A 19,734-nucleotide genomic window follows, 5' to 3' on the forward strand; every position below is an offset into this window, starting at 1 on the left:
TCACTTCCCGTGTGTGCTTTCAATTTCCACATTCCATAACAGCTCATCTTTTTTAATTAAAAACTTACATGTTATCCCATGAGATACTACCACTCCCCTTACACTGTCACTTTACTGAGGTACTATCAGGTATCTTTTCCTCCTCTGTACTGCCACTTTCCTACCTGTTTCACCTGTAATAGTGACTGTGTGGTTTGAGGGGGAGGGGGGGTGGGGGGAGTTGCTGATTTGTATAATGAGGTTCAAGACTGAAATGTTTCACAAATTTATGTGATCAAAGACCAATGTTTCCAAACTTGGCGGGCGTTTATCGCACACCTTTTATACGAAGTCTTTTTATGAATATAACTTAAGTGGTACGTTCAGCAAGGTACAAAAGGATTGATTCTGTTCAGTGTGTTCAGCTGATGCAATCAAACAATATGATTCCATAAATTCTCACATTGCATTGCTCCAAATTGTTAATACAAAACAAAGATTCAAAATGTAAGCATTATATTGCAGATTTAACCTCTTTCTGTTATGTGTGCGCCACCCCACCCCCTCCAACATAATTTTAAAGCATGTCTTAAGTTTAACAACCAAGTGACTGCACTTTAAATAACTTATGTGAGAAGAATTTATCTCAATAAAACTTTATTGTTTTCAAACTCATAATACACAGTTGCCCAAACAGTTGCTGATAAACACTTTTTAAATTAAAAACTTTTTAATATTGTACATTGTATTCGATCTTTCCAACTGATCACAAAAATGCTCTCCTGGAATTTGTAACATGTGTTTCAGACAAATCAGTTTAATACTGACATATATGGTCAACCGAAAAAATGAGAAATATTGTAGCTAAGGATAATGGTGTAAAAAGTAATGAAAAATCCTTAATCTTTTACATAACATTCTTATTCTCCTCATTTCACAAGTGCTATCAGCTACAAGTATTTCATAGTCATAGAACAGAAATCTAACACTTAGTACACACATATTTTTCCACCGCTAAATGAAATACGATGTGCAGAGATTGCATGAATAGACACTGTTTTTCAGACGGTGCATTCTTTAAAAAACACGAATGAACAGTTAAAAACATTAATGAAATCCCTTTTTGCATAGCAAGAGAGGGTTCTTAACATCCAAAACTTTGATATTTGTGAGGACAAGTTGGTTATATGCCAAGCTTCATGGAAACTGACAAACAGAGCAAAACCGAACTGTTGTACAACTGCTCAAGGGTATTCAAAGTTGATGGATAATTTTAAAGGTAACAATTGTTTGTTTTAAGGCTAATGAATCAAATTTTTTTCTTTCTTTCACTAAATTTCATGGATTTTCACAGCAAATTACAAAAATTAGTGTGCTAAGAATGGATGGTACAATGAATCTGACTTTCTACTCCACATCAACACAGGTGGTCACTCCTCAAACTTACTAGCATCTGGCAGTCAACAGGAAACTCAGGGAGATGTAAATCTTGTGTTCTTTGAAACAACTGAATTGCAGCTAATTATTCTCAAGTTATAATAATGTGATTACATATAAATCAATTCAATTAATTCCCTTTAATTTTTTACATGCAAACACTTTTAAACTTGAGAAGCCAAAACATGAAAGGACACCTTGGTGTTGGTAACACAGATGAGAAAATATGAAACTACCCACATTGATGCATGGTCATTCACACAAAAATTACAATTTTTTTAAATAAAAAAATTGTAAACATAGCCTATTGAAAAGACCTATGGAAAGCCAAATAATTGCCAAAGTAGAGAGGGTAATGAATGTCCCATAAGAACTGTGCTGAACGTGTTTTTTTTACATATTAATGCTTCAGTGTCACCAGTCTAATAAAACTTTGCATCAGCACTGATCAGTCACAATAAAAAAATATTTACATAAAAATTTATGAAACAAATTAATAACAACTACTACAAGAAAGAACCAACAGCTCTGACAATGAAGCATTATTTTCTTTACTTTAACAAAATCAAAATTTTCTCATGGCCAGCAATGAGAAGAAACAGATTCAAGTACCATCCACTCTACACCAATGAAGTGTTCTATGCCCCATATGCCTCACCAGTTACATACAATGATACTTTTCATTCCGTGTGTGTGTGTGTATGCCGTGTGAGCAAATCTTGTGGTACAGATTCCGTAACTCCTCCACAGACACAAGTAATGGGCCAATTCCCAAGTTTCACATATTGCACCCATTAATTTTGATTAAAATAAAATGCTCATTTGTCTTCTGCTTTATGATACAAATACCTTTTAATATAAAAGGAGAACCAACTTATCAGTGGACGATTTACATTATATTTAGAGAACAACTTGTGACAATAATGCAGTCTAAATCATTTATCTAACTAACTTAAATGAATTAAGGACACCATTTCGTTATACCACTTATACACAGAATAATCTTCCAAAGTGAGCTTTCTCTCAACAGACGCACAAGAATTCTACCGTTCAAGTCCTACGGCTCCAGACATAAATACATCAATGCTAAAACTTAAGTAAAATCACTCCAGCTTCTTAATGAAGACACTGAATTCAAACATACACAGGCACTCCACTACAAATTCGAGGTCTTGAATGGGCACTGGTTAATAAAAAATGTCTGCACACTTGTCAGTGCAATTAAAAAATTGCCACCAAATTAAATTATACCACATTACGAAGTCTTCATATTACTTTTTATTTTATTATTAACATGAGAACTGTCAAAACCACCCTATAATGAAGAGGAAAGTTAGTCCTGCATCCTCCAGGTGGCATGCAGCTGTCATTATATGAGGAGGGAACAACCAGCACGCACACAGTGCGAGGTGATGCAATGCGATGTGATACAGCAGAAATGCACTGCACCAGTAGTTGTCATAAAAGGAGGTGTACAAGAGGTCTCGTATCTAGGCTACACAGCTGTGGGCCTGTTATCTGCGGTCCTTGTAGAGCAGGTAAACCTGCAAAGCATGTGGAAGATTCAGCTGTGCAATACGCTCCTCCAACTGGTGTTTTCCCACACGCTGCCTTATCACACGTCGACACAAATCCATCAGTGGCAATGGTTCAGCTGTAATTTAAATACGAATTATCAGAAATTAACAGCAAGGCAACACTTTAAATATTTAAGAATGTAAGCAATTTTCACAGAATTGGTTTTACACTCTTTGACATGTTTTATCTGTGAATAACATTTCAAAATGTGGCATTATTTGATTAACATGACAAATCTCTATGAATGACTACCAGTATTATGACAGAAATATCAGTTCTTAACTATTTTCGAAAAAAGTTATTGGTGGAAATGTCAGCAAGTTTCTTAAAAAGTCCAAGATTTCAGAATCACACTTTCACCCTGTATTTAAATTACTGGCACTCTTGACACAATGCCTCTATATCTAATACGGTGAATAAGTATATATTTTGGTTTTTATTATGAAGGTTAAGTTTCATGGGATTACTCTGTTGTTTAAACCTGAGAGTTTGGCGATTAGTTTCTTTTCTTTGATTACTTTTAATTACTGGTAACTATCCTGCACTGTGTAACTCATATTCTAACTAGCAATGCAGTAGGTGACCATATTATTTGTTAAATCACAGAAGATGTGAAGTGACTAGTAGTTAAATTACATATAAACATTTTTGTAAACTGAAGTTCAAAGCATATATGGCATTTAGAACTGCCTTTCCTCCTATAAATTACTTATTCACTAACTTTCAAAATTTCTCTCATATGGTACAGGGCATACCAGAAAATTTAATACACTTACGATCGAGTCCACCGATGTACTTCATGGTGATTTCACAGTGACCCCAAACAGCACTCACAATTGGATACAGTTTGCGGCCCCTCAGTCCCCTGAATGCCACACCCAAATACTGGCCATCAACGACGAATGAGAGAGTGCCATCATCCATGTCCAACACCACTGCAACATTGAAGACTCTAGTCACATTCTCTCACATGTAGAAATCATAAAAAATACCCACTAAAAATTACTTTTTACACATATGGTCATTCTTTCCTTCGTTTCTGAATAAGGTGAGGTACAGCTTTACAACAAAATTTATAGAAATAGAACAAGGTAATGCCTATGTTGACTGAAAACCACATTTTGGAGCTAATTCTATCATTTTGTCACTTGCTACCCTGAACAACTGTCAGATATTGTTGCAAGCTGAAGTTAAACCCTCGCAACACTTATTTCTTGAATTGTCATGTGGACCCTACAGTTATCTTGGCACAATACAGCACAGTTCATATTTTATTGATTTCTGATTACTGAAGTGTGGCCACTTTGTTCTTTTGCTAATGACATGTTTACATAACTTACTATAGTGGGAATTCTGAAATTTATCATATCACCAAATGCACTATAAATATTTATTTTAATAAAAAGTTTTAATGTGCATGTTTAAAATTGACTACGAACCAAAATGTATCTTAGGCCCATATGGATTTGTAACCCTCATACAGCTAGACCCAAAAATTTTTGCTTGCAATTTTTCCAGTAGCTTTGAAAATACTTTTGGAACTTGGATTGTAAAACATGGGGTGCATACAGTAGATAATAAGGATGTGAATTATTTTTGGGTCAATTATGTATCGCATGTGCCCCACTTTGTTCACTTCAAACTCTACAAGTATCTTCATAGGTACAATAAATTCACAAGCACAAATGTTAGGCCTATCTGTATGGCGTTGGGAACTTGTATGGAACTAGGAGATATAATGTCATGCATTTTAGTCCACTTTTAAAACATGTTATACTGACAAGATTTTATTTAAATAATTGCTTTCTGCTTTTTAGACTCACAAGTACCAAACTTTTCAATCAATTCAAAACATTCTGATGAGATTACAACAGAGCCATATAGTAAGCTGCAAGGGTTATTTCAGTTTTTCTCCGCCCAAGTCAACCAGTACATTGCTTCCTCCTATGATTACATTATGAAAATTACGAAACTGATCTCACCCCACTTGGCCATAGCAGCAATCGTTCTTACCACAACGAAGTACCCTCCTCCACACACACAAGTTAATATTGCACTGTCATCCAGTTCTCAGCAAAGTTTAAAGTTTCAAGTATCTAGCTCATTCTGAAGTTACTTCAGAATCAATTGCAATATTTGTACTGAACAGACAGACAAAAAAAGTTTAGTATAACAGCATTTTATTTAATACCCTACATCACTATTAATATTTATACCAGCTAAAGATACTCGTGAGTGCTGATATATGTTTAGTAGTTTAGAAAAAAGGAGCAGAAACTGTCCACCCCAGTAGTGCTCATACAGTGTGCATGAGGAATACTGACGAGGACAGAAGAGTGTCATCAGAGGGATGAGCACCATTCATGTGCTGCACAAGAACATAGAAATGCTTTGACACACTGAGTTGCTGGTGTCATGGATGGCTTGATGTAAAAGAAGGGCCACCAACAATGTCAACAGGGACCCAAAACAAATGAACCACTTTCTGATATTAAAGGTTGGAACTTTTATGTACGAGGTATGGGTCACATGTCCAATATAGCATTGAAAGTTTAGATTATTTCAAGCTGTGATTAGAGTGTTTGCTGTCATGAGAGAGGAAAATGCAAAATACAGAGAAGTGAAACTTGAAAAAAGTTCATTTCTTAGCTCAAATTAGTTGTCATGATCTTATTTCAGCACCAAAGTTCAGAACAAGAGGAAGTCTGTACACTGCTGTGGGACTAAGTAGCTGGACCACCAGAATAATTCATAAAGGTAAACATATATATATATTCAAAAATAATATAAAGGTAAGTGACAGATTCAACACAGCAAAATGTACCAAGCACTAGCAGCACCTGAAATCCAACGTATCTGTGTTTGTAATATTATAAAACCAATCTACCCCCTTTATTTTTTCATCATAAAAGTTACCTAATAACAACATGTTAAAATACTGTAACTGACAAAATGATGAAATTTCTTTCAAAATATAACTTGTGAAAATGGATGCAGTTTATTCGTTCCCAGACAATGACAGGGAATAATTAGTGAAATACCAAACGAGAAGGTTAAGATAGGAATAGCTTTTATATCAATACTATTATTGTAATTACTTTATTGAGACAAATGGAGCTTCAGAGAGATGTAGACTGTCTTGACCTTTGTAAGACTGGATATATAGGGGAATGTAATAATGTGAGACACTTGAAATACTTCAAAATGCCTAAAAACAAGAATGTGATTGTGTAATGCACAATAATGAATAATGACAAAACATTTTTTTTTAGAATACATATGGTTACCCCTCAAATGTACTGACAAATGTGGAAAGCAACTTTACTTCAAAATTCTCATGCTCAAAAATTAGGAGCTATCTAAAGAAAAGAAAATATATTTGGAAGGTCTGAAAAAGTATTTTACATAGGCACTAAAAAGGGCAAAATAATAATAATAACAATAACAATAACAGTAACAATAACACATACCTAGAAGCACTCAATACACTTACACGATCACAATGCCACAAATATAGAATACATCACATACATTCAGCAACAGAAAGATTCACATTAAGCAGAAAGGAAGGAGGAAGGGGATTCATCGACACAAAAAACCTACATTACTGACAGGTAGACAATTTAAGAAAATTCTTTCTAGAACGAGCAGAAACTAGCAAAATACACAAAGCAAACACTCATATAAATACATCGGCTACACCACTGCAATTTCATACCCACTTCTACAACCCTTTAGATCACATAACATCAACAGATACAAAGAAAGTAAATTGGAAAAAGAAAACACTACATGGCAAGCACCCGTATCATCTAACACAGCCACACATCGATCAAGACGCATCCAACACATGGCTAAGAAAAGGCAATATATACAGTGAGACGGAAGGATTCATGACTGCAATACAGGATCAAACAATAAACACCAGATATTACAGCAAGCATATTATTAACGATCCCAATACCATAACAGATAAATGCAGACTTTGCAAACAACAAATAGAAACAGTAGATCACATCAGAAGTGGCTGTACAATACTAGCAAATCCAGAATACCCCAGAAGACATGACAATGTAGCAAAAATAATACACCAACAACTTGCCATAAAACAAACTAATAAAACAACACGTTCCCACATACAAGTATGCACCACAAAATGTACTGGAGAATGATGAATACAAATTATACTGGAACAGAACCATTATAACAGATAAAACACCACCACATAACAAACCTGACATCATACTCACCAATAAAAAGAAGAAATTAACACAACTAATCGAAATATCCATACCCAATACAACAAATATACAGAAGAAAACAGGAGAAAAAATTGAAAAATACATCCAACTTGCTGAGGAAGTCAAGGATATGTGGCATCAGGATAAAGTTGACATTATACCGATTATACTATCAACTACAAGAGTCATACCGCAGAATATCCACCAGAACATCAACGCAATACAGCTACATCCAAACGTATATATACAACTACAGAAATCCGTAATTATTGATACATGTTCAATAACCCGAAAGTTCCTAAATGCAATGTAACATATACCGTACAGTTAAAAGGAAGTGACGCTTGATCAAGGTCCGCGTCACTTTCATTCCGAACCAGACCTAAGGTCTGAGAAAGGAAAGATAATAATAATAATAATAATAATAATAATAATAATAATAATAATAATAGTGGAAAGAGCTACTGTTTGGGAAGATACGTGCCCACAGTGGATGTGTTTCACAAAACCAGGAGAAAATGGACAGCATGTCACTATCGCACATAATGGAACCGAATGAGACTGCTGACAATGTTTAGGTTACAACTGATATATGTACCAATTCGCTTAGTGGGTAATGAAATTAGACACACACATGATCAACCAATAATATAAATAACATGAAAGAAAGAGAATACAATTTTTAAGGGGGACGGTGTGACAGCAACCAAATGGGCAGAGGTAACGAGGGAGAATCCTGACAGGATTGCAGCATGCACACCATTGGCTGAGAGTTCCATGCAAGTGAAGCAAGGAGGACTAAGGGAATGAACATCTTTCCACAACTTCCACATTCATTGTTCAAGGACATTGGTGTTGGAGGAAGGTTACAGATGTCATGGGTCAGGAAGCACACACTGGAATCTAGCACATTATGTTCAGCAGTGTGTTCAGTCACTGGGTGGTTCATTCTACTATTCGCCACAGTTTGGCAGCAGCCATGTAGTTTGTTGTGTGCAGCAATTCCAGCAGTGCTAATATATGACATGTCACTGCAGATGCACTTCCCACTTCCAGCAGAGCTAATATATGACATGTCACTGAAGATGTACTGCCCACAGGTGGCCAGACTATACAGGAGTGATTTTTTTGGCATGGAAGTGATCCTGTCTATCAAAATGCAGGTACTGTTGATGAAGGGTGGGACTGATGTGGCTAGAGGTGGGATGAAGCTATCATAGGGATGAAGGGGAATGTCTAGGAAGGTGGTTTGTCAAAATGAAGAGGACCAGGTGGAGCTAATGGTACAGAAGATTGTGGAGGAATGACTAACCTGAGTCATACAAAGGGTTTGGTGTTGTGGATTCCTACAGAGGTTCTCTCTAAATGGTTCATAAAAGAGTTAGCTTAGGAGGGTACCATGCAGGTACCCATGGCCATGGCCATGCTGCACATTGCTTGCAGATCTTTCCCTTTTAGGATTTTTAGAATAATTGGGGGAGGTAGTTTTCAATAGTAGCAAGTCAATGGGCTTGAGCAGTAGTTGGATACAGGGACTAACCAATGCTGGCACTGATGTTACATTCTCACACTGTGAACCTACAGCATCTCCCTTCCAGTAGTAATCTACCCATCCCCAACCATTCCTCCCACCACCTGCCTCCTTTCTCCCCCCCTGACTATTCCACCACACAAAACCCACCACCACTGTCAAGCTGGAAAACTGCAGTTCTGACAGTGTATTTAGCCAGCACCATGTACTCCCATTGGAGTGGCAGCAAGCATGAATGTATGTGTACTGTACATTGAAATAAGAGTCATCACAAAGCTAACAATGTTCTCGCTGTCTTGTTTATGCACCTCTCAAAGACTACAACAATTTGGTAAGTGCTTGCCTTTACTCCTAATTTTTTTTCTATTAGACCAAGACTTCCCATTACAAAAATTCCTTATTGATCATACATAGTGAACTGTAAATTATAGGTTTCAGAGCATAGAAGGTAGATAGGTTCATCTAGTAACTACACCTTTATTACAAAATTCACTATAAAGGTGAGGAGGGAAACAACCACGCATTAAGGGACACAGAGGATCAAAAGTCAATGTTTACCATCAAATTTTTAAAAAGAACTCTAAAAGCTTTTGACAGCTTTATGACTGGCACAGGTTTTAGGAATTTTTAAAAGTCACACGAAGTATAGACATTATTTTGTGGGAACTATGAAGTTCTTGTTATGTTTTACCATACCTGTATTGCAAATTTAACATCAAAATTACCCCAAATGTTTGTTACGAAAAAGTTGCTGAAACAGAATCCCACACAGACACAAACTCATCAACTCAATTCAATAATAACTATTACTGTACCTAGAAGTTTTTAAAACTAACCTTTACTTACTATTCAATTACCCTGAAATGTGTATTTTCAATTGCATTTAAGAAAATTCACTGAATGACATCATTAACTTGAGTTTTAAATATTGAACACTTATACAAAAAGGCACGCTGGAAGCCAGTTTAAACCAGTCTGGATGTAATGTACTGCAGACAAGTTAGTGCAAGTTACAAGTCATAAAATGTACGGTGTTTTACCTAAATTTTGTATCCAGTAGTTTGTTCAATGATTTGACTGTTTAAATGACAAATTTGACAGTGAATGAGGTGATTCTTATACATCGTGTCAAACTAACTATACTCAATGTGACAACATGATCAGGTTAAAAACAATGTTAACCACTGTGCACATGATGTTTGTACATATTTGAATATTGGATCTGAAAGATAGTGATTTAAGAATTTTAATTTGTGACTTAATTATTTGTTTGTCACAGGAAAACTTCTGTGAATACTTATTCAAGTGTTAAGTTACTGCACTGTAACAATCACATTACACAATCAATTGAGCAGTATGTTGCTATACATTTATCTGTGCATAATTTAAATACACGAGACTATCTGACCATAAAACGTACGTGATTGAACATCCGAGTGCAAGTTAAGTGTTTGAACTATAATCTTGTTGTAGAATACACCACAGACATCTACTTTCAATGCCCACTTTTCAGCCAGATTCCACTGAGGGCATATTTGTAGAGGTATCTGGTATGTTACAACTTACATTTTTAAACAGTGGTAGAATTATGCTTTCCCCCAATCAAACTGCAAAATGAGAAGCCTTCCATTTTATAGTTTTTGCAATTCTTATGTATGGTTTAAGGTCCTATACAAACTAAAAAGAATTGCTGCCCCAGCACTTCTCTCACTAAGCAGAACTAGCTAATGCTAAGCTACTGCAATGGTTGTTGGTATCACACAAGCATTTTTTACTTAATTGATACTGTAAAAGAAACACTTTCACGTGGTGTTCAACCTGTTAACCTGTCAATTAAAATATTGCCAATATTTGAATGCTGCCTTGTTTGATCATTGTGATTTTCATCTGACTAAATATGAAGGATCATAAGGGACTTATCTGCATTAATACCAAGAACTCAACTTACCTAGGAATTTATCTGGGACGATGAATGTTTCGTCGGGCTTTAGCAACGCTGGATATGTCACTCCAGCATTGTTCTTTGAGTCATGGTAAAGTTTATTGCGACCAAGGTCCCATCCCCATGACTGATCATTGCTACCAACCAGGCTCTAAAAATAAAATAAGTTATTAGTCAACACTTTCATTCCATTATGTTGTAGAAAAGAATTTTTGAACTATCAGAAAATTAAAATTAATATGCAAAATTTGGACTACATAAACTTTATCTAGTTCACTTGATTAAACTTTTTTATTTTCTCTATTCAAACATTCTTAGATAAAATAAACCAACGTTACGCAGTCTGCGAAATTACTGCAAACAAAGATAAGGAGACAAACAGAGGTGGTTGTAAACATTTATAATTGAGATTTCTGGAGTTATGTCATGGGTTTAAAATCAGGAATACTAATTTAAAGAAAATTACATCACAAACAACAACAACAACAGATGCCACAAGAACCAGAAGTGGCATAGCTCAGATTAGAATTTGGATACTGAGAAAGTACTGACCTCACTGTGTATCTAGGGTAGCAGAGCACAGACATAGGAAATTACAACTGAGCTGTTGTGAGCACGTGAGGTACTCTATTCTGAAGTCTTTGCTTTGAGTTCATATAAAAGTCTGTAATATTTAAACAAAGCAATGCTATGGGCTGCCTATAACACAACTGATGGTTTATTTGATCAAATAAACACTGAGGAACGAAGAGCTTTGACATTACAAGCTTCTCTGCTTACTTGACTACCTACTATCCCTCATTTACTAGCTGAGCTGTGCTCCAACTTACTGTACACTACAAGTGTTGCAGGATGCGAAATCAACACTTAATTAAGCTGAAGAACATTTGGCTTCATTGTTTTGCATTAACTCATTAAGTACCAATTATTTTTTCTTCGATCTACATTTATTTCTGTGTTGCCCAATTGACAGACGAAGAAAAGGAATATAGAACAAGAAATGCAATAACCTTGAAATAAATTATTTATTTTAATTGATCCCAAATGAGGATCATGGCACATGCCACTTTTTAAATTTTCTTTTGTTTTGTGTGCCAGACAACAAAAAACAAACAATATGGAGTACCACATTGCACACAGAACACTGTTTCCTCACATATTTCTTGCAAATTGCACATTTTCTTTGTTTCCCCAAGTGTTGTGCATTCAATCATGTTTATTTCCGAAGTCCTGAATGCCATTGAAACACACAAAAGGGATGATTTTGGGTAAGCTGGACGCCTTACCCTTTTCAGATCAGAAGCAGCTGATGACTGAACAAGATATGCCCTTGCCACCATCCTACGCAATTGAAGAATTTTAATATTTTCAGTCGAGAGGCAGTAGATGACGTGTGTGTTGACCAACACTACATCTAATGCATTGGTGAACAATGGGAAGTACCATTTCTTACCTCGAATTCTCACACGATATTTCTGCACATTTCAGTCCAGTTTGTCCACTCCTCCCATATGATTGTTATATTCTGAAATCGTTCTTGACTATGGAACTTACACTTCTTTGTTTTCAGTTTTCCTCCAGCTCTTTACTTGTCTCACTGGTTACACCATCATGGTTTGACAAGAGCTATACATAATAATTATACTTCCACATTACTGCCATTACCTCCATATTTTTGTCCAATCTACAGTCATATGCTCCTCTTCGTTTCTTCTTCATGCTATTCTCAGATTCTATTTAACAGTTACTCTTACTCTCATTTCCAAGAGCTCTTCATCAAACGGAAGCTTGTGAAAAAGTTATCAAAATATATTTTTGAAGTTCAGGAGTCTGCAGAAAAGAAATCACATTCAACACAACTGATCCACGAAGTCCCAGAACTGAAACATCACTTGTAACCCTTGTTTCTCCTTCATAGACTCCCGTATGGTAACAGAAACCGCTCTGAGAACAGCACATGGCCCACTGTTTGAATACAAATTCAATTCGTGCAAATCAACTGTTTCAGGTAATGGTGTCCATAATATTGTACCATTTGCTCTTCAATGCTCAGGCTGTCGGGGACAACTTGAAATTTTATTAAAATATTATTCAGTAAATCCATTAACAGACTAATATTAAGTTCATCCCTTTCATCAGGTGGAATTCTGTTCAGAGGTGTGTTAACATTGAAATGGAGGTGGCACTTTATTTCCAGAAATCTATTGCGACTCATACACTGTCTTACACACCTTATATGTAAGTCCTCATCTTCATTGCAGTATAGCTTTTCCTGTGGAAGAGCATGGTATCCAGAGAAGTGGAGTATACCTATGAATTTTTTTTATGCATCCATTGGATAACTCACAGCTGTGATTATTGTTCTGTGTAGCAGATCTGACTTTCACTGACAAGTTCAATACCTATTCATCAAAAAATTCTTCGAAGCAGATATTCCTTTTAGTGCTGCTACCAAATTGGATTTTTGCTATTCAATTTTTGCTTTATCAGGGTAGGTTCTTGATTAAATCGTATCTTCTGTTGCCCAATTAGAAGTGATCATAGTTTTCAGTTTCTTCTTTCATTAGCCTACATGTTACTAATTTTCTTTTTCTCCATTATCATGAATTTCCAAGGAACCGGGTATGCCAGATAGCGACGAAAACATATTTGAAAATACTGTTCTATCTTCACAGTCAAACATCTCATCTGTACTATCTGGAGGGAGCTCAATAATGTCAATTGTCTCATTCACATCACCATCATCACCAAAAGAAGCCATGAAGTTTGGGTCATTTACAATTTCTTCAATTTCCCCTCATACAAAGTGCTTCATAGTGACTCATTGTGCCTGAGGAGCAAATAAAAGTGAAATAAAGTTTTACGTGGAAATTGCCATGAGGTCCAAATGGTGATCGAAGATCAGACATGTGTCATGCAGAAATGGAAGAGAGTTTTGAAATAATTGATCGATCATCATCTCAAACCATTTCAAAACATGCCTGTACACAGACATTTAAAGTTATTTACATAATAATATAACTTACGCTGTTTTGAAAATGTGAAACTTCGTAATGCTGAAAAATTTAGCTTCTTCACAGAAATAAAAGTATACAATTCACTTCTTTAACAACTGATGAAACTTCAATGCAAGTTCTCGACAAATGTCTGGACAGTAGTGGGAAATGGTAGCATTCCCTGCCAGCATTATTAGAATTGCAAAACTTCCATTACAAAGACAAATCCCCAAATGGGGATCATGGCACCAAGTGTTTGAAATGATGTGACTACTGGCATGTCAGCATCACCACCTCTCTGACCCAATGCAAGTTTTTGCATTCTGCTGTTTGTGTACTTGTCACCAAATCAACTTAATGTCTGGCCGTCAAATACAGAGGCTATGAAGTTTGAATGTGTGTATTATTTCTTTTCTGAGTAAGTAAAGCAAATTATTTACCAGTTTTATTTTTGTATCATATTTTCTTCTCATAGTCTAAAGGTAAGTGAGGTAACTGTTCTTTCCTGCCACAGAATGCCCTAAAATATTGATTGTGATGTAATTATTGTGGCATTATTTCACGAAGATTTCTAGTGAAATTGTCACAAATTACTATTCTCCCCAATTCCATTCAGTACCTCCATTAGTTGTGTGTTCTACCCATCTAACCTCCAGCAGTCTTCTGTAGCACCACATTTCGAAAGCTTCTATTCTCTTCTTGTCTAAACTATTTATCATCCATGTTTCACTTTCATACATGGCTATACTCCATACAAATGCATTCAGAAATGACTTTCTGACACTTAACTCTATATTCTATGTTAAATTTCTCTTCTTCAGAAACACTTTCCTTGCCATTGTCAGTCTAGATTTTATATCTCCTCTACTTCGATCATCATCAGTTTTTTTCTTCCCAAATAGCAAAACTCATCCACTACTTTAAAGTGTCTCACTTCCTAATGTAATTCCCACAGCATCATCTAATTTAATTTGACTACATTCCATTATCCTCGTTTTGCTTTTGCTAATGTTTATCCTACATCCATCTTTCGAGACACTGTCCATTCCATTCAGCTGCTCTTCCAAATCCTTTGCAGTCTCTGTCTATTAATTCTATAATTTGTTTCACAATTAAGTTGGAGAGGCCATAATAATCTTCAGTTTGAGTTACTGCTACTACATCAACTATATCCTGAGGTGGGAGAGATTTTCATTCAAATTTACCATTACTGTGGTGGTTAGTGTCAAGGGTTTTTTTTTATTTAACAAGTCCTTTTGGTACAGAAAGTAGGACAGTAATTATTAAAGATGGCTACTATAGTATGTAAGAAATTTTCATATGCTTCACAAGAGGACTGAAACCATTGACACTGAAGCTCCAGTCAGTATCCTGCAGTTTATATCCGAGGTTTGTTGTGTGTATATCATGCCATAGTCTCCATAGTCTCACTACCCTGGATTCAGCCTCATGTTTCTGAATATTTTCAACTCCAGGCAGTTTTAGGAGTAGGTCATCAATGTCAAATAGCAAGGGCTTATGATATTAGAGTCTGATGTTTAGAAGTATTTATGACATTATCTAGGCAATCATTTGAGCACTCGGGCAGTAAAAGTTGTGCGACATTAGAGAATCTAGAAAGAATCTAGTGTTATAATTTTTCACTAACACACATTAATATTACTAATTATTAGTATTGTGTGTGTGTCATTTAAATTACGATAGATTTTTCCATGCACTCCAGGATCTCTGCAAAGTGATTATAATGTCTATATACTGTCCTTCAGTCGGGGAACTGGACAGCAGCAGCTTCCATGTTCCTTCTGCTGTTTAGTGTTTCATATCTATTACTTTGGCTTTTGGTGACAACTGTTCTTTAACTAACACTGCTATACCACCACCATCACTCTTCTGTGATCTACACTAACCAGCAAGGGTTGTATAGCAGGTTGGAATGTGTAAGTTACATTCCTCTTCCTTAAGCCAGGGTTCATTCAGAGACAATATTTCATAATGAGTTGTTCTAAGAATATCTCTAACTCCAGGACTGTTTCTTAATGACTGCATCTTCAGAAGGAGTAGGGTCATATTTTCATGGATACAGTCAGTCTTAACACTTAGCATGAAAAGAAGTCTTTAGTTTGGTCCTGATCACGATCACTCTGAACGGACCAAACTTCAGTTTGATCAGTACCTCCGTGTGTTGTATGGAATCTACCTCCTACTTATGTAAACAACTAACACATTTGTATCTTTCTCACAAATATTAAGAATGGCTTCATTTATGTTTTCTACTTGTGCACTGACACTTTACCACATAGGTAGGTCATGCCAGCAACGCACTGAGAAAACTATGACATTAGCATCTGTTAGACAATACTGTGCTTCACCAAGAAAGCGCTTAAGTTTTTTAGTCTCATTTCTAGCCACATCACTTGTGCTGGCCAAGAACACAGTAACAGAATCAGGACCCATAGTATCTACGCCAGAGTTTCTCACTGCTACCTCCTGAAAACAAGCACTTCATTTAATTGTACACATAACATCTTGCAGATGCTTGTCTCACATTACTTAAGCAATATTTCTTCCACACACACACACACACACACACACACACACACACACACACACACACACACACACACACACACACACGTATGAACTCTTTTTGGTAGTGCAGGGATAAAGTTTAGAATGGTTGCTAACCAATGGGCACACGGTCATTTTCTTGTGCTTTATATAGTTTGAAAAAGTTCAAAACAATTATTCTGTAAGAGTTTGCATTTTGTTGTTCAAAGAAATGGTTTATTACCACCTTTTTAAAGACTTCTATAGCCCAACTGATCTGATCTACTTGCACCTGAAATAGTAATAAGCCTAGAATTGTATGGGTTGGTGAGTTCCTTCCCCATCACTGTTGTCAGGTTCACACCTAGCACTATCTGTCCATTATTTCAGTTTAATGCTTGCCAAGAACTGAATCTCTTTTCTTTTGTTAATTTTCCCATCGTCTTTTAATGAGGGATCAACCTAAACAGAAGACCATTTATCATCATTTTCTTACACTTTCTGTGGACGTAGTAATAATTATGACTGATGATTACTGGCTGTCTGATTAGATACACTGTATTTTTAAGATATTTATTGTAAAATAAAATAGCTTATATTGCTATACTTTCCTTTCAGTGATGCTTTATGGAAACACTGTTGATCAAAAGATGCAACGAGATTGGCTGCTGTGCAGCACTCCAGTCACCAGCAGCACACTCCCCCGTGGGAGATTTGTGGTAGGTAGTCTAAGTTATGGAACACACGAGGGGCAGCTGCATGTGAGCTCTGACTGAGGATCAAGCAGAGTGCAAAAGCTGTTTTGGAATATCACGGCAGAAAATGTAAAAAATGAAGCATTCGCTGGATCAGCACTACGTAGTTAAATGTTGCTTTCACCTGGACCAAACCACTTACAAGACACTTGCCTTGGTTAAGGAGGGTTTCACAGAAGGGTCCACATTTTCTAGTCATTCAGTGAATTCAAGAATATACGCGAAACCATTTAGGACGTGCAGCAACCCAGATGTCCTTCAGCAAATGGTTTGGATAAAAATGTGGTAAAAGTGGAAGCTATCTGGGATTGACAGTGGTTTTAGAGTATCAGTTATGTGCAAAGCAATGGATCGCAAAATTATTTCGAAGCATGGAGAAGGTTTGTGCAAACTTAGTGCAAAAAGTGTTAAGCAATGAACAAAAAATTACTGTGAATTGACGTTTACTGCTAGATGTTGAAGGAGATACTTTTTTAACTTACTTTTTAGATAATTACAGGTGATAAATAATTGAAGTTCTAGTATGACGCCAAAACTGAAGCGCCAAAGCTCTGTGGCACACCTCAACTTCCCAATCCCCAAGAAAGCCAGAATATTAAAGCCCAAGGAAAGACAATATTCATCCTCTGACAACAGTGAAGTGGTTCACAAAGAATTCGTACCTGTGCGATGAACCATCAACACCATTTTCTACAAAGAAGTTTTCGATGTCTTCATTCAAACGGAAATGACTGGGATTTTTCGATCGCTAAAAGGTCTACCACCACAATGCTCCAGCCCACACTACCTTTGCTGTGACTGCTTACCAGGCCCGGACAGAATTTACAACTTAAGTCTCAACGACTACAAAGCTCCAATATGAGTTTACCAGATTTCCTGCTCCCATAGCTCTAGAGTAACCTGGAAGTTCACCATTCCAACTATTACCCCACCATCCAACAGGCCGTTACAAAGTGCTTTAAGAGGTTACAGCAGCCGACTTCCAGATAGCCTCTGCAGTGAGGGAATCGCACTGGCAGTGTTGTATTAATAGCCAAGGAGATTATTTTGAAAAATTTTAACAATGGGTCCAAATTATTTTTACCAGGCCCAGTCTTTTTACTTTACAAACAAACCCTGCATATAGATTGAATGTACTATAAATAGTGGCTGATGTAGTTTTTCAGCAAGTGACCACTGAATGCATGGTAACGTGTGGAACCACCAGCTCACACAAACCATTGGTTACTTGTTACAGCAGTGGTAGGGAGAGGGTGGTGGCGGACGGAGAGGCAGAGGGAGAGGGAGAGAAGGGGGGGTTAGGGGGTGTTGGAGGGAGGTGTTGGAGGGAGAGAAGGGGGGGTTGGAGGGAGAGAAGGGGGGGGGTTGGAGGGAGAGGAGGGGGGAGAGAAGGAGGGGTTGGAGGGAGAGAAGGAGGGTGGAGGGAGAGAAGGAGGGTGGAGGGAGAGAAGGAGGGTGGAGGGAGAGAAGGAGGGTGGAGGGAGAGAAGGAGGGTGGAGGGAGAGAAGGAGGGTGGAGGTAGGTAGGTTTGGCAGCATCAGTAACTCATTTCACCACCACCTGACATTTCATAGTGCCTGCTACTTCAGGCACCATGTCACTCGCGCACTTCATGGAATGCACTCTTTTACATGTATACTCTCACTCTACAACCGCATTTTCACGTTAATGCTCACTTCTGTAGCATTACTGTATGTTGCACACTTTATTAGAAAGTGTGGCATTTCAACGAGGATGTGCTTGGTAGGGCATTTAGATTTTGTATTTAATAGTTACCAAATTAACTGAAAATATCTGAGCCTTTTTTTAATTGCAAACCAATGACATTTTACCAGATAAACATACAGAATATTTCTTATTGACTAAAAATGCGCACATTAGTTCAACACTATGTTGAAATCGATCTTAATGAGGAAATATCAACGTTGCTAGCAAAATGAGACATCCTATAAATGAGACCCGTGGATTGTGTTACTCCCAGAGCATTAATACAGGAAAGTGTCCAATTATTTATACAACTCACAGCACTGATGGAATTGGCAGCTTCTCTTCAGGTAAGAATAATGCAATATAGAATTTGCCTAATCAGATACACAGAATTTCAGACATTTACATTCTTGTGATTTATCCCTGTATTTCATTAAGACATAGTGAAGTTGGAATTACATCTGAACTCCACATAATGTATGAAGATCGGAGTGACAACCTATATTGTCAGAAAATGGGAGCCTTTAACTACAAATCACACCCTTTCAGTGGTAGTTAACTGGAATGGAGGGTAATAGCTACACAGTTGGTTAAGTTTGTCAATGTGACTAATGAGCCAAGTCTAATGAATCACAGAAGCAAAGTTATCAAGTGCAAACACTCCCAGAAAAAATAATGTGTTGTTGAAGATTTTGTTGTTACAGATTTTCTGCATCCTTATCCACACCTTGTTTACTGAAACACTGTTACCTGGTAGCCAACAGAATGTAGAGGCGCATCTTGTGTTGCAACACCAACAACAGCGTGTGTTCCCCTCTGACGGGTAGACCAGTGTACCTCCCAGACGTGAAGGCCCTTTGTGAGTCCCACTTTACCTCTGATGCAGTCTGTACTCTGAGCTACAGGGTGCCTGTGGAATGTCAGCTTGTCATCATCCTGTAACAAATTGAAAGAAGGCCACTGACTTAGCTCTCTGTACTTTTAACTGATTACCTAACACTTTTACTATTTTTATTAACAC

General features: G+C 36.9%; 1 protein-coding gene across 2 annotated transcripts in view; it reads right to left on the reverse strand.

Annotated features, from left to right (window-relative positions):
- Positions 1-617: 617 nt before the first annotated feature.
- LOC126457687 (protein gustavus) overlaps positions 618-19,734 on the reverse strand; it is a 348,237-nt gene continuing 329,120 nt past the window's right edge. For both annotated transcript variants that reach the window (XM_050094195.1, XM_050094194.1), the window contains 4 exons: positions 19,464-19,649; positions 10,715-10,859; positions 3,771-3,929; positions 618-3,070 (listed from right to left, as the gene is read on the reverse strand). In XM_050094195.1, the coding sequence (XP_049950152.1) occupies positions 2,931-3,070; positions 3,771-3,929; positions 10,715-10,859; positions 19,464-19,649 (630 nt within the window). In that variant the 3' untranslated portion in view covers positions 618-2,930. The remainder of the gene's footprint in view (positions 3,071-3,770; positions 3,930-10,714; positions 10,860-19,463; positions 19,650-19,734) is intronic.

The sequence above is a fragment of the Schistocerca serialis genome, chromosome 2, assembly GCF_023864345.2.
Source record: "Schistocerca serialis cubense isolate TAMUIC-IGC-003099 chromosome 2, iqSchSeri2.2, whole genome shotgun sequence".
Classification (NCBI taxonomy): Eukaryota; Metazoa; Arthropoda; class Insecta; order Orthoptera; family Acrididae; genus Schistocerca; species Schistocerca serialis.